The sequence below is a fragment of the Trachypithecus francoisi genome, unplaced genomic scaffold, assembly GCF_009764315.1.
Source record: "Trachypithecus francoisi isolate TF-2019V2 unplaced genomic scaffold, Tfra_2.0 Lachesis_group5, whole genome shotgun sequence".
Taxonomy (NCBI): Eukaryota; Metazoa; Chordata; class Mammalia; order Primates; family Cercopithecidae; genus Trachypithecus; species Trachypithecus francoisi.
Window position 1 is genome coordinate 103,736,648 of NW_022681470.1, and position 15,849 is coordinate 103,752,496.

At 39.0% G+C, this 15,849-nt stretch overlaps 1 protein-coding gene across 6 annotated transcripts in view; it reads left to right on the forward strand.

The window, feature by feature from the left end:
- Positions 1-15,849, forward strand: part of SPAG17 (sperm associated antigen 17) — a 238,312-nt gene that overhangs the window by 27,384 nt on the left and 195,079 nt on the right. For all 6 annotated transcript variants that reach the window (XR_004433674.1, XR_004433673.1, XM_033196418.1 and 3 more), the window contains exons 2-3: positions 7,344-7,484; positions 8,065-8,151. Coding sequence is in view for 4 of the 6 variants with exons in the window: in XM_033196418.1 (XP_033052309.1) it covers positions 7,344-7,484; positions 8,065-8,151 (228 nt within the window). In the remaining 2 variants the exon portion in view is untranslated. The remainder of the gene's footprint in view (positions 1-7,343; positions 7,485-8,064; positions 8,152-15,849) is intronic.

Here is a 15,849-nt window from a genome sequence, read left to right on the forward strand (position 1 = left end):
ATCCCTTTGAGTTAGTCTAGGAGTCACTGAGATTCCTTTTTGAAAATGCAGATATTAGAAGAAATACTTTAAAATGGTCCTAGCACTAAAGCCTCTGGGTGTGTGTATGTGTGTGTGTGTATATATATGTGTGTGTGTGTGTGTATATATATATACTCTTAAGATTTATATATATAAATCAACTCTTAAGACTGAGCTGAATAGCAGGTAATACCTAGGACGTAGTAGATTCTAGTAAGGTCTGTAATGAGCCCTGTGAGGCCAGAATATAGTGGCAGGCCTGGAAGCCTGTCTTATCTGGGGAGAAGAGTGCACTAAGGCTCCCTATCAAAAATAAACTTCAATTATTTCTTTTGTTTTTATTTTAAGAACTAGCCCTGCATGACATCCATGTTTTAGGCCTGGATGCCCAAAATTGATCAGATTAATATTTGTAGTTCAACCAGCAGACAACTGATTCATTTTCATATTTTTTAAGCCAAGTAAGCAGATCCACATCGCTAATGAAAAGTAGCCTGAGGCTGCTCTCTTCCCCTAGTCCTCTGTATGACCACCTCAGAGGTCATCATCTTCATAGTCAGCCAGTGTACAAATTCTAAAGCTCACTGTCTTCTCGTGACTCTAATTGATATTTGGTTTGTTTCTATGGTTGGTGATGGGTTCATGTCTCTGGCAGACTTGCACAGGGCACAAAATGACTTGAAGATTTCTCATGCCACACTCACGTTCTCTTTCATGGCTCTGAAAAATTGTTATACATACCTTTAGAATTTTAAACGTAATATGTTCATGATTCTGGCCCTCTCTTCCAAGGACCCAAAATACTTTAGAAACAAGTCAGTTAACATGTTTGTTATTATCAAAGAGAAAAGTATTGTACAAACTCTTGTTCAAACTTATATTTGCCTTTTTGTGATGCAATCGTTGATATTCTGATTAATTTTTTTTCCTTGGGTCTCCCATAAGTTCTCCACAGAAGCAGCTTGCATGGACTAACCATGTTTTTTCTAATGACTAACAAGAGCAGAAGCCCCCCAAAATAATATCCTTAAGGATGGCTAGGATTATTGCTAGGTGCTATGCTGAGAAGGACTTTTATAGATTTTCTCATTCAATCTTCACAACAATCCCAATAGACAGGTACTGTCATTATCTTCATTTATGCATGAGGCACAGAGAAGTTAAGTAACTTTCCCAGGGGCACACAGCTGGCTTATTGAGATTCTAATCTGGGCTCAGTGAATTGAGCCCAGGCTTGTAATTACTGTGCCACAAAGATCCATGCTTCTTCAAGGGGCCACCACAGCGTGAAGGAATCTAGTCACTTGTTGGCAGGGGGTGCTTAGGGATCTCACAGGTCATTGGCCCCAGTGTGCAGACACCTGAGTGGGGAAGTAGGGAAATGATCAAGAGGAAAGGAGAGCCCTGGAATGGTGTGCCCCTGCTCCTCTCAGTGGTCTCTATATTTGTCTTGTCACCTGCTTTTCATAGAGCCTATTTTGAAGAATAGTACTTAAAGCTAGGTTACACCTGCAGCAACATCAGCAGACTCTTAATTATAGATCCACGTAGCACATTGCTGCAGAGTGTGTCTCTGGGATGGGGGTGGGATTTGTGTGCAATAGCGGGAGTACATCTGCTTTGCCCTCCTTAATATTTTCTCAGAGACAGCTTTGGTCTTCCCAATGAAAATCATAGCTAAGTCAGTCTTAGACATGCAGCTGTTCCTGGGATGGAAGCTGTGATATGCTGGTAAATGTTTAGTAATCTGTTCTCCAAGTGGACATCTCTGATTTGCAGTGTTTTCCATCACCTTAGTTTGAATACTCCTACTGTAGCATATTTCAAATTATTAAGGCAATCTCACCGAAGAGAGTTGGGAAAAGCCATGAGCAATCGGCTTCAGCACATTCCTAGACAGAGGTCAAAAGATTAGGGTGAATCAAGCAGTAGTTGCTGCAGGAGGCAGATGTCAGTTTACAGTCCTCTCCCAGATTATGGACCACGACAGCACACACTGTGTGCTACTTCAGTCACCTCCCTTCTCTCACCACCCCACTCTGATATTCTTCCACCATAAATCAAACTCATAAGAATTTCTAAGGCACCCTGAAAAAAGAAAGAAAGAAAGAAAGAAACCACAGAACTTGTAGCCTATAGGTAGTAGGTTGGGAAGGGAGGAGGGAGCAGACCATCAGGATGCCTTCTGATAGGAGATGAGAAAGTAGGAAGGAGAGAGAGGGGAGGAATGGTTTTATAGGCAATGCAGGTTTGGATGTGAGTCTTTGGCTTTTTTCTTCTATCTGCAGGAGCATCCTCCTTCCCCTAGCATCTAGTTGCATGTCTAAGTCACTCCTGGGAAATGTGTCTAAGCAGAGGAATGGCCTCAAGGCCCAATTCCCAAACCATTGTTACTGACCCCCGGTATGGACCATGTTCGATCAGATATAGTGTGTTCTCTTCCTGAAGGACTCCAGGGCCATGGGCTGAATACCCTGCAGTTTCCAGACATGCTACCTTCTAGCAGTTTATGATTTGGGGGTCAAAACCCTCTCAGGATCCAAATGTAATCCCTGTTGCTTTAAAATATCAGTCAACAGATATTTATGTATAGAGCCCTGCTGCATTTCCCATTCACTACCAGGCACCACAAAGTGCAAAAGCATAGAAAACATGACAGCCACATACATGGTCCAATTCCTAAATAAGGATTACTGTAACAGTATAATCTGATTAAGTGAAACTACAGCACTTATAATAAATTGTGAGAGATATATATTTAGAGTCTATCATAATAAGTACTTGTTTAGTAAAGACAGTAAAGAGATTAGTGCATAGCATGGCCATTAATAGTATTCTTGTTTATTATGTAACAACGTATGCCCATTTTTAACATATATTTTCAACCTATTTTACAGTTAGAGTCACACAAATATGATTGTAGCAGCCAGTTCTATGTAATAAAAATATTTCTTCTGCTGGCCAAAAGCCCATACCAACACTCCTTGCTGATGGAGATTGAAGACTCTTTTTGAAGGAAAAACCTGGTATGAGAAAGATATTCACAAATCCCTGTCCATTTGACAGTAAATCTACTTAACAAAAAGGTTATCGTCTCAGCAGAGTATTGACATAAAGTACAGGTTTGCATATCTGTACAATGTTAACTGGCTCTTAATAAAACCTGACTTTTTGGATGTTGCATTGATTTTACCTGGGGCATTTGTACATCTTCTCCTAATAAGGGCGCTGACCACTACTGGTTCATAGAGCTCAACAGGCCTTGTTTAGTTCTGGGTAGAGGACTGTGAGACTGTCATCTCGAGTCGCACCCTATCATACTAGCAGAGGCAGCAGAAGAGGGCTTGCAAGTCCTGCCCTTGTCTTTCCCTAAATCAGCTGATTACTTGCGCTAATAGAGGGAAGCAATTACAATCCGATTGTCCAAAAGCTACTTTTCACTTGCTTTTGAAAAGGCTTTTGCAATTGTTTAAGAATATGAAATGCCTAAGTAAAATTTGGAGAATTTGCAATATATAAAAGAAAAACAGTTGTAAATTTACCCTGTGTCTCTGGGACAGTGGGCTTATGTAAGACAGCCAGTTTCTCTGCATTTACATGAATACTTTCTTGCCTTAGGAGACTACTATGTAAGTGTCTGGGTTAAGAAGCCCTCCTGCTAGGCCTCAAATTAGGTGAGACTGGTAAAGTAAATAAAGGGAAATGGATTGTGTCCATACATGACTTCATTCTATCCTTTGAATTGCTTTATCAATCACTACAAGGGGCGAGACTCAGCAATGATCACGTACAATACATGCCTCCAGGTCACAGACAACTGACTTGATTTTCTAAGGTGCTTTCGGTGTGACAGACCCAGACCCTCTTCCTTCACCATTGGATATATCCAGTGTAGCTTTTCTGAAATTATTAATCTTTTCTTTATCTCAGCTCATACTACTAATTACACCCAAACTTCTTAAACTATCTTAAACTTAAACTTCTTAAGATAGTTTAAGAAGTTTGAGTGTAATTAGTAGTCTGTAGTGAACTGGGTTGCATACATTATACTTTCATTGGCCCACAATGGTCAACCCTTGTTTTCTCCATACTAAATTTCTTTTTCTGTCCTGTGAACTTAAATTTAAGGACTTCATTTAACTGCATATTGGGATAGGATACAAGTGGAGGGTTGTTTTTGATTGTATTTTGCCAAATCTAATCTGTGTCTGATTTTTTTTCTAGTTTTTTATTTCTAAAAATGCCGCCAGTTGGTGGAAGTTTGGAATCTCTGGTTACCCTGAAATACTAAGAGAAACACTCAGAAATTGCATTTGCAGAGAATTGCTTATTTAATTATTCTGTCCAATTAGACATGAGGAAATGACTTGTTCTTCATTTGTTGAATAATGCACATTTGCTAGCATCTCACTGCCCCCTGCTGCAGCTCACAATGAGTGCATCCTTCTCTGTAGGCATTCTCAATTTGTGTTATTACTGTCTGACTGGTCCCTGTTATGCTTACTCAGGCTCTGGCCATGTGATTAGACACTAAACCATAACTCTGACAAAGTTATGAGTCCTGTTTTGCCACATAGATCCACTTTTAAAGCATGCATTTGGTGGGCAAGAGAGCATAGATGGGAAACTGGGACAGAGCTGGACTCTTAAGACCCCTTGAAATGGGGAGACATGGCCTGGACCCCCAGCTCTCCTAGAGAGCTCTAAACAAATCTGAACCTGCTCTCACCTGGGCACACTGTCTCAGAGTGACTTCAGGGAGCCACAAGTTTTGGTACAGTGCCATAACTTGGAGGAACAATTTTATGTCAAGATGTCTCCTGGAGCAAAGGAAGGAACAAGAGCATTGCGCTTGAGAGAAAGAACCTTGGGAAATTTCTTTAACCTCTTTGATCTTTTGTAAAATTATAATTTTTAAAAAAGTAATCATATCATGTTTTAAAGATTCAATCCCTAATCTTTTTTTTTTTTTGAGACAGAGTCTCGCTCTGTCACCCAGGCTGGAGTGCAGTGACATGATCTCAGCTCACTGCAAGCTCTGCCTCCCACATTTATGCCATTCTCCTGCCTCAGCATCCCAAGTAGCTGGGACTACAGGCACCTGCCACCATGCTGGACTAACTTTTTGTACTTTTTAGTAGAGATGGGGTTCCACTATGTTAGCCAGAATGGTCTCGATCTCCTGACCTCATGATCTTCCCACCTCGGCCTCCCACAGTGCTAGGATTACAGGCATGAGCCACCACACCCAGCCTACCTAATCTATTTTTGAAGGCTCTATACACATGTATACATTTGAGATAAATCTTTGCCTGATAGTTTTATTATGGTCAAATAGTCTATTAGGTGCAATTTAAGGATTATGGTGAACCTATTTTGTAGGGTAACTTAGGGATTCTATGAGATAACATATGCCTGACATATGGCAGATTCACAATAATTGGTAGTTCCCTCTTGCCCCTCTTCTCTTTTTTCTGGCCTGCCTTGACACCAAATACTAATGGATAGATGGATAATGGACTACAATACACTCTTTCTCAATTGCCCCCCAAAGAGCAGAAAGACAGTCTTTTCTTGTCACCATTCACTTGCAAATATTGGCAAGGAAACTTGCAATGGAGAGCGGGATAAGGGGGTAAAGGTGGTTATCAAAATCTTCAGTCTTGGAAGGTGTAGGCACCAGAAACTTCAAGGTATTGCCTATCCCGTAACTGTGTGTACTTTATTGTGAAATGAAAGAGATTTTTCCACTTTAATGATGACTACAGTTGCAGCTTTAAATGAGAAAGCAGACAAGAGAAAAAAAGGCTTCTAATTCAGGAAAGGTCATTTTGAGATCAAGGATATTTTTTTCTAAAGAATGCATTATACATATCATATCTACTTTTAAAAGTCAGAATGTTTAAAAAATAAATGGTCAGTCTTCCCCTGGTGAATTTAGAGACACAAAGAATGTTTTCAATTCATTGTAAGAGAGGAAACCACACAAAGTCACACCTACCTGCATGCATGCATGCACACACACACTTTGCAAGCAAAATATACATTTTTATGCTTTTATATGTGTTTTTCGCTTTGGTGATAGTCTTAAGAATTGGATGAGTCTTGTTAGGTAGTTAGTAGACTTCCATGGAACTAAAAGAAGGATTTAAGGACAATTGCTTTTTGATGGTAAGAAAGAATTTACACTAAAGTATTTTCTCCCGCCTGTACCCTAGTTTTGTCATCAGCCTGATTATAAACTGCGCAGAAACCAGAGGAACCACATAAAATGATGCATTTTATTAAATTTGTGTGACTTTTTCAAATCTTAGACATTGTTTTGGTATCCACCAGGAGACGGTTTTACTATATTTGAATCAGACCTCTAGAGAGGAGCTAGAGAGATGCTTAGGTATTGCCCTGTCCAACCCCTTTATTTTATGAATGGGGAAACTAAGGCCCAGACAGGTCACATGACTAGAGTGCCCTCCCTTACTATTCCCTCTCTTTTCTGATGTCTTTATTGTGTTTGTTGGTTTCATCTCCCCCTAAAATTGTTAGTGTTTGAAAGCAGGAATACTGATTTGCGTGAGTAGCTCCTTCCTCAGCACCTCACAGTGGGTAACGTGAGGTAATCCAGCGAGCGCCACTCTTAATCTCCCAACAGAAATTATAATGACAATCAACAAAGAGAAAAAGGTACTGAATGTAATTCTTTAGTAACTTATTTTTTTTTAATTATTTGATGCGAAATTTCATGTCCAAGTGTAATATTTTTGCCCATTTCTTGGGAGTGGAAAGGACTCACTTGTGAATTAGCAATGAGATTCTTGTGTTACATTAAGAGAAAAAGATGTGGTTCAGTTCTCATTTGGCAGCTCATCCAATATGACCCAACATTTAACAGTTTTTTTCAGCTGCTTCTATATTCCTACCACTATTTAGAGTCTTGGGATATACTAGGGAACAAAATAAAGGTTCTTGTTTTTTGAGACTACATCTTAATGTATATTTGTGACACAGGAATGAACGATTGCTTTCCAACACTGGATTATTCTTGGACAACAGTCTAGTGAAAGTGTCGTTTTTAAAAATCGTCTTCCTCAAAATAAAAGGACTAGTTTCTCAAGAAAATTGTGTCTTGGTCAAGTTGCATGAAATTTGGCACAATACTGCCGCCTTGCGGCTACTTCAATCAGGAAACCACATACATTACAAGGTCACCTCTGTCTTTCAAGTAAGATTTACAGGAAAGTTATTCTGTTTCTCAGTGGAAATATTTGACACGAAATGACCTATTCAGGAATGTTTAAAATCTAATTCCGTCTGATTTTTAATAGAACGATTGGAAGGCCTCCATTGCTTTTGTGGTTGGGAACCAGATTGAAGATGATCTTCTCATCCAAGCCCTTACCCTGGCTGTCCAGGTCCCTCAGCGTAAACTCTTCAGTATGGTATCATGGGAAGACATTTTCCAGCAGGTACCTGTCCCTTCCTACCTCAAAACCCCCTGAAGACTTTTTTACTTAAAATAAGAGAATAGAATTATAAAATAAACTATCTTATTCTTGGACTGTTTTGTAAATGTTGATGGATTATTTTAAGTAACTATTTAGCCAGAATAAATTTGAGTTGTTCAATCTGGAAGAATTTATTTTTGTGTATTAATTTTGTTAATTCAATATTAATTTATTTGTCAAAGATTTCTGAGGTCATACCAGGCAAAATATTTAATTCAAGTTAAATAATTATAAAAGACTGGACTATTTAAGATTCCAGGGAGGTACATGACTAATTGTAAAATGAAGGCTACAGAGAATCATAACTGTCAGAGGTCAGAGGAGAGCAATAATATAGAAAAGATCTGTCAGATGGCACATACCCATACAATTACTGACAGCTTACAAAGTGACTATAAATATTTTACCTAATTCATGGGTACCTCTTTCTTGCTGGTTTCCCCAACCCTTCAGATCACCTAGATATTTGAAAGTTACATATATCTAAATATTCTTCAAATAAGGCTTTTTTTCATCATAAGTAAATTTAATTTTCTTACAGATTAATGAAATAAATACACTTGTTGGATCTGCTTCATCTAAAAAGGCAAAAAAACCTGTAGGTGGTAATGTTCCTTTATATTATGAGGTAAGTGAAAGTGTTTATAGAAGAGATTTTTGTGTTTTTAGAAAAAAGAATTGAAGTAATGTGATAGCCATATTTAAATTTCATTCCTTGAAAATAAATGCCTGCTCCTCATTGGAGATATTTGTTCCTGACAGTGAATACAAAATAAGTCTGCCTCCTTTTAAAATTTTGAAATTTCAAAATTTCCCTTTACAAATACAATTTCCTAGATTGTTGATACCATCATTGCATCTAATTGACATACTTGAAAAATATAAATCAGAAACATCAATACACCCAAAATGTTGGGTCACGATGATTGCTGAGTATGTGATAGCATTAAGGAGAGTCATATGATCAGTATATTACAAAGCATTAGTTTCTCGAAAAACACAATGTAAAAATGCACCAGAAAGTGTTTCTTGTATCAGACAGAGGCACAGCTGGAATGATTTTCCATCAGTTTGTGAACTTGGTGCACGGTTTACATCCCACTTTAATCGATATGAAAATAATGATACTCTTCGGATTAATGGTCCGTTCCATTTCCAACAGCTGCTTAGTGTAAAGTCTGGCTTGGCTGACCCAGTGGGCTTGTGCAAAGGACGTAGGACTCATTCTCCGTATGAGGGGATTTCCTCTCACCCTGCCTTGTTAATATCTAACTTACAACTTTCAAGAAACTATAAAAATCCAGTGATTAATTAGACTATCACTTAAAATTTGTCAGGCACTGTTTTATGGCGCAGCTGACCTAAAACATAAAGAGTTTTGGATCTTTCTAAGATGAACTTATTTGCACTTTATTTCAGTGATGACTAATAAAGTTTTTATGTGTCTCAGGTCTTGGGTGATTACATATGGTCTATTTAGTATTGCTTGAGTACTATCTGAACAAGTTTCATTGGATTTATTCACAATAGACAGTGCTGTGAATTTTATAGCATTAACTCTTGCTACACTGCGCTCACCATCACAGCAAAGTTGTCTGTGCTGTTGCAGTCAAATAATATACTTTGTCTCTTTTTTATAATGTTCCAAATGTGTGTGCTCCACTTGAAACATTATGTGATACGTGGATTTAAAATATTGGAATTTTTCTTCCGAGTGGCTATAGAAATCCATATCCAATTCTCAGGCCTGGGATCAATTAACCCCCCAAAAGATTATTTCTTCTTCACAGATACTCAGTAAAAATCAGAAATGATAGCAGGCCAGTTTTGATGTCTAGGCTGGACAGGCATTCTGACTTGGATGTGGGATAGCACAAGATTACAAACCCAGAGTTAAGTTAGAAAGCCATTCCTCTCCAATATGTGCTGCGATTCTTGGTTGCATATTCTTCACTTAGGGGAGGTCCATTTCACATCTGGCTCTATCACATTCTTCCAGTGGAGTATTTGGGCAATAAGCCTCCTACACTCGCTCGCATACCCTCTTCTGAATGGTTCCAGAAGAAAAGAGAAGGTGGGTGGAGTGCCATGGAGACTGAACCTGAGGTGCACCATTCATTCATTAATGCCAGTCACTGAAGCAAAAATTATAAAGACCATAAAACAAATTCAGGCTCGTTGTCAGCATCAGCCAAGGACAGGTTGCACATCTGGAGAAGAGGGGCATATTTCCCAGCTCAGTCCCTTCACACTTAGGACCTGCTCAAGCACTCTGCTACCTGGTACTTCATCCCAAGTGAATTGAAGTCACTGGCAACGCCTGCAGAGCTGCATGGAGTTGTGAGTGGTGGCCATGGAATAGGCCCAGAAAGTCTCTTGGGACTTCTGGACCTTTGAGACATGTGGACAGTGTGCTCATGAATCTATTTTTGTGTAGAATCTTGCATGGTCTGTAGCAACTAGTGAGAGGTGAAGCTGGCTGGGCTTCTGGGTGGAGTGGGGTCTTGGAGAACTTTTCTGTCTAGCTAGAGGATTGTAAAGGCATCAATCAGTGCTCTGTGTCTAGCTAGAGGATTGTAAATGTACCAATCAGCATTCTGTAAAAATGGACCAATCAGCACTCTGTAAAATAGACCAATCAGTGCTCTGCAAAATGGACCAATCAGCAGGATGTGGGTGGGGCCAAATAAGGGAATAAAAGCTAGCCGGCGACCTGAGGCAGCAGCTCTCAGTCCGCAGGTGTACTCTTACGTGCTGCGGAGGCTGTGTTGTTTTTGCTCTTCATAATAAAACTTGCTGATGCTCACTGTTTGGGTCTGCACCAACTTTAAGAGGTGTAACACTCATGCGGAGGTCTGCAACTTCATTCTTTGAAGTCAGCAAGACCAAGAACCCACTGGAAGGAACCAACTCTGGAGAACTAGGACACTTGAGAGAGGTAAACTCCTGAGGAGCGAAAGTCACTACATCCCATTTCTCAAAGGAAACTCTGCACTGTGGGAGAAGAGGTAATCTGACAGATTCCTTATGTTACATGGTAACTTTTTAGAAACCTCCATTTTGGAGATAAGGAACTAAAAATATAATAGCCATGCACTTAAACACCTGTATTTACTTCTGTTTGTAGGGTACTCTCAGCCTTAAATCAGAGCCTATTCTTGTTTTAAACACAGTTTTAACCAATTTGGCTTTCTGGTTTCCTAGCCTGTGGTTGATTAGAAGCAGCAAATTAAAGTGAGACTTCTCTATAGTGTACTTCATCCACGAGTAGTAAAATAGTGTCAGAGCCACATTACATATTTCCAATAATGACTCGAAATGTCTGGGCTAGCAAAGACCACATTCCTAAGTGATTTGCTCAAGTTTTCATTTGGATGGCTTGGTGTTGTGTACACACAGCCTCATTATGAGATTGTGTAATTTCCCCTGAAACCTTAGAATTTCATCTAGCCATGGCAGTGTATATATGAAAGTCCTTATTTATAAACCATAGTTATTTGAAAAACTCCTTATATTTGTGCTAATGTAATTCCATAGAGACTTAGCTGCAGCTCATTTGTTCATTCACATTCTCTTTTTGGAAACCATGTTTTGCTCTAGTAGGAACTACTTCAAGAACTCATGTAGGAATGAGAACAGAATATTCTTTTTTGTGTATATTCTCAGGAATGTTGGCTATTGCTTTATTATCATCGTCATCATTATTATTATTTAATAAAGAGGATGAGGATGACCCCATGTACTGGCATATGAGCACCATTTCCCACATGTGAATCCTATTTGAGGATGTGGACACATTTGAAATTATACACTTACTGCATGCATTATATAGTAGCCGGTTTTACCAAATATTAACAAATACATACTTGTTCAAGCACTAGTGCCAGGCACTATCAGACAATGAAGCGAGAGGAAGGAATATTAATATTACAAAGACCTAACCTCAAGAAGCTTAAGAATAAGCTAGAGGAAAAAAAGAACAAAATGTATGTGGATATAAGCCTGGCACATGGTAGGCATTCAATAAATAGTTGCTGAATGAGTGAATAACACAATGCAGAAAGTAGTGAAGTTCTTGAGGGACAGGTAAAGTGTATAAGAATTCAAAGGAAGATGAGATTATCAGTAGTTGGGGTAGTTGGCAGGGAGGAGTGAGACCCAGAGACATTTTTATGGAAACATTGGCGTTTGAAAGGAAAGGACCTGATAATTTTGATCTTTTACATATATTACCTCAATTAGCCCACATCACAATTCTAAAAGGAAATATAAAATCCCCATTGTACGCATGGGGAAATGAAGGCATAGAGAAGGTAGGAAGTCTGCTTACTAGCAAAATGAAGAATTTGGATTTAACCAAAGGTAAACCTATAGCACCAAGTTTTTCTACTTTATCACCAACCAAGTAATCTTTCACTGGTCTCAAAGCTGTCTACCCTTGGATGGGTAGATCTTGACTTTCAAATATGGAAGAGGGCATTCTAAGAAAAGGAAATAGCTCAAGCAAAGCCATAGGAATGGGAGAAGACTGAATTAATGTGTACTAAATTTGTAGTTATATGGTATAATATATGCTAAATAGGAAAGATGAATTCCATACTTATTTTAATTGCAACTTTAAAATCCTAAAGATGGAAATCTATGAGGAAAAATTTCAAACACTGGAGAAAGTACATGCTTTAGATTCATGCCTGAACTTAAGTAAACTTGCTAGCTATGCACAGATAATTTTCTGTGTATGTATGCTTTATGGCCCACATAGAAAATCTGACCTGTTTATTTACAGGTGTAGTCAGTCCTGACCAAAATTAAAAAGGAAAATATCAGTAGTCATTCAAAACCAACTGAAATGTTCTCAGTGAGAGAGTTCTGTGTGTACCATAAATGCAAAGGTTCTCCCACTTGTGACTAAATCTGATACACAGTAAGTGAACTTTACGGGATAAATGTGTAAATTTTAGGTTTGACATTATCACTTTGATAAATCAGAAAGAAGTTGATAGGGGTTTACTTATCCAATTTATCTGAAATCAGAACCAACCATCCTAAAAGTTTTGAAATTCCACTTCATGTTTCTTTTCATTTCATGATGGTGATCACCATGCCTGCCTACCAGGAAATGAGCTTTCATCCACACAAATGGGCCGTGATTTATGTGCCTGTGACTTATTTATAAAAGACGCATTAGGTCATCACAAAATAAAAAAATGAAAAGCTTACTGAAACAAAAATTGTCTATAAAGAATAAAAGTTCTTATGCTCTAGTTGATGACTCGCTTATTTCAAAACAATTTTCCAAGTTTCTATACAATAAAGAACTTGAACTATCCTAAACATTATGTGATATGGTGCAATTTTATGAATGCAAATAATTATTTTCTTTTTTACTCCTATCATTAAAAAAAATTCTCATATTTTAAGAAAATAATGTTTAAAATAACTTTTTAACAAATATATCTTAAAATATTTCTATGGGCCTTTCTGTTGTAACTGGGAGACCATCAAATGTGGAAAGATTTTTCTGATGTTAGATTTGAAAATAATGGACCAAATGCAGTTTAATAAAATGTAGGATGCAAATTAGGTCTTCAGATCTAATGCATTTCACCATACTTTTAAGACACTATGCTAGTGCATCAGATAAGTATGCCCAGATATAGTAGTTCCATTTTTTGACTTCTGTTTCCTGGATGTATAGACATTTTTCTCAGGTCTTTTCCAACATGTATTTATTAGTAATTCACAAGTGAGAACACAGGCTTAATTACAATCTAGTTTGCCACTCTTTTTCAGATTCCTGATATGAAACTCATTTTTTAAACAGTGCCTTGAAGTAATAGTCAATTCAATAGAATTGTAAGCTGTTATATTGGGGGTGGCCCTTGTCAAAATGAAAAATGGAAAACTCATGCTTCAGAGATAAGTACAAATAATATGTGAAAACATTTAAGAGGTTTGAAGTTATTAAAATGGCAGCTCTACTGGGAACAGAGAGAGCAGTATGTCATGGAAGAAATGAAGGAAAAGGGAGACAGGAAGCATTCTCTGGCCTTTTCAATCCTGCGTTTTAAAACAAAACAAAAAAATTCTGGAAGAATTGGAAACTAGCCAACCTAATGCCGTTATTTCATAGAGCTTAGGGACACACCAGGAAATTACAGGCCAGTTAGTTTAACTTCACTTGTAGGGAAAGTATTAAAAACTGCTGCAGGAGATCAAGTAAAAGGATGCTTAGAAAAGCACAGCTTGATTAAGGCAAGCCTGGCCAACGTGATTTTCGGAAAGGCAAGGTCATGTCTTAGGAACTTGTTGAAATTCTTTGAAGCTATTATGGCCAGTACAGTCTTCAAAGAATACAGCAAGGCTCAGAATCTGTGGATCTTTCCGTTCCACATCAGTCCTTCAGGGATGCCTGCAGAACGTGGCCCACATCAGGGCCTCGGTACTTCACGTTTAGAAACTACTATCAAAATAGCAGAAATAACCCCTGATGGAACATTTTTTAAAGCTGGAACCAATTAATACAACCTGATATTTATAAATGTAAAATAATGAGACTTGGAACAAAATTTAGGAATATCAAGCTGTAACAAAGAAGTGCTACGTTGGGACTATAAAAACAATCTACGAGTTCTTGTGCCAAAATCTGGGTTTTGGAGGCATTTCTTACCCGAAGAAGGAAAGAAGAGGAGAAATAGTAATGCTAGAAACACTTACAAAGGGCTATGAAGAGTTGCAAATGAATGACTTTTGTCAAGATGGGGAAAAGAGCAGTCAGATGTGTTAACAGCCGTGGGCCCCGACATTTCTGGAGGGCTCCAGAGCAGCCCAGCAGAGAAAGTCAAGTTCAAGCTAGTCACTGAGGGGCAGAAGGTCAGGGCTCCATTGCTTTAGGAATGGGCTCCCAGGGTGTGAATATGTTTGCCTCCCAGATCAGAAACCTGGAGTTCTATTTTCAAGAAAAGCAGAACTCAAGTAAAGGCATTCAAAAACAATCCAAATCATGCCCCAGCTCTCTTCCACCCTGGGAGACAGGCAGCTGGCCAAGCCCATGTGGCAAATAGTTAGCAGTCCAGGAGAGAGGAGGTAGACACTGGGGAGGTGTGGTGGTGTTACAGTGGAGCCTGGGATCCAGCAGCAGGAAGCCCATGCCACACAAGGATTGGGTCGCTGGCTAGGACCTGCAGGCAGTGGACAAGGCAGGAATCTCATCAGGAATTCCAGGACACAGACCTCAGTGGAGGGCCAGCCACAAGAATAAAGTGAAGTTCAGCTCATGAGGAGAAGTCATCACAGCTTCTCCTCCAGGTCTGGGCTGGGGTGGTTTCTGAAACCTCTTAACACTGTATACAGACACCAGAATTGGAGGGGTGCTGGGAAAGGAATCAGGAAGACTGTATCATTCTATTTCTGTATTTAAAACTATGAAAACTCAGTAACTACATATGGTGATAATAAAAGTTACCACTTATTGAACACATGTATTCCAAGTCTTGTGTGCTGGGTAGTTCATATATATCAACTAACCTAATCTTCTCTCTTTTTTGGCTTACTTTTTTCTTTTTGTGGGGAACAGGGTCTTGCTATGTTGCCCAGATAAGTCTTGAACTCCTGGGGCTCAAGCTATCCTCCCGCCCCTGGCAGCCTATGTACTGGGATTACAGGTGTAAACCACTGCACCTGGCTAACCTAACCATCTTAACCTTTCAGATATGAATGATGAAATTGGAATCAGACTGGTTAGGTAACTTGTTGACTCAGAAGCCTGTTTTTTCTACTTGCATCACACAAAAGCTGAGAATAAAAGTTTAAATTCTGGAACTGACTGTTGTGGTTTAACATGTCTTCAGTATAAGCTACTGCTAGTTAATTAGAATTAAGCCTTAAATCTCTCAGTAGTTCTATGATATGTTTATTACTTTTCCTTCTACTCAGGCAAAAACGATGAAGGTATATTTGCAGATGATGAAGAGACCAAATAATTTCAGTTGGAGTCTTTAAGCCACTTCGATGAGCGGCTTTTGCCCACATATTTGGGTCAACAGGGTTTTTTAATTCTTATGGTTAAGACATATATGGTTAGGCCAGGTACGGTGGCTCACGCCTGTAATCCCAGCACTTTGGGAGGCCGAGGCTGGTGGATCATGAGGTTAGGAGATCGAGACCATCCTGGCTAACATGGTGAAACCCTGTCTCTACTAAAAAATACAAAAAAATTAGCCGGGTGTCGTGGCGGGCACCTGTAGTCCCAGCTTCTTGGGAGGCTGAGGCAGGAGAATGGTGTGAACCCGGGAACCAGAGCTTGCAGTGAGCCGAGATTGCTCCA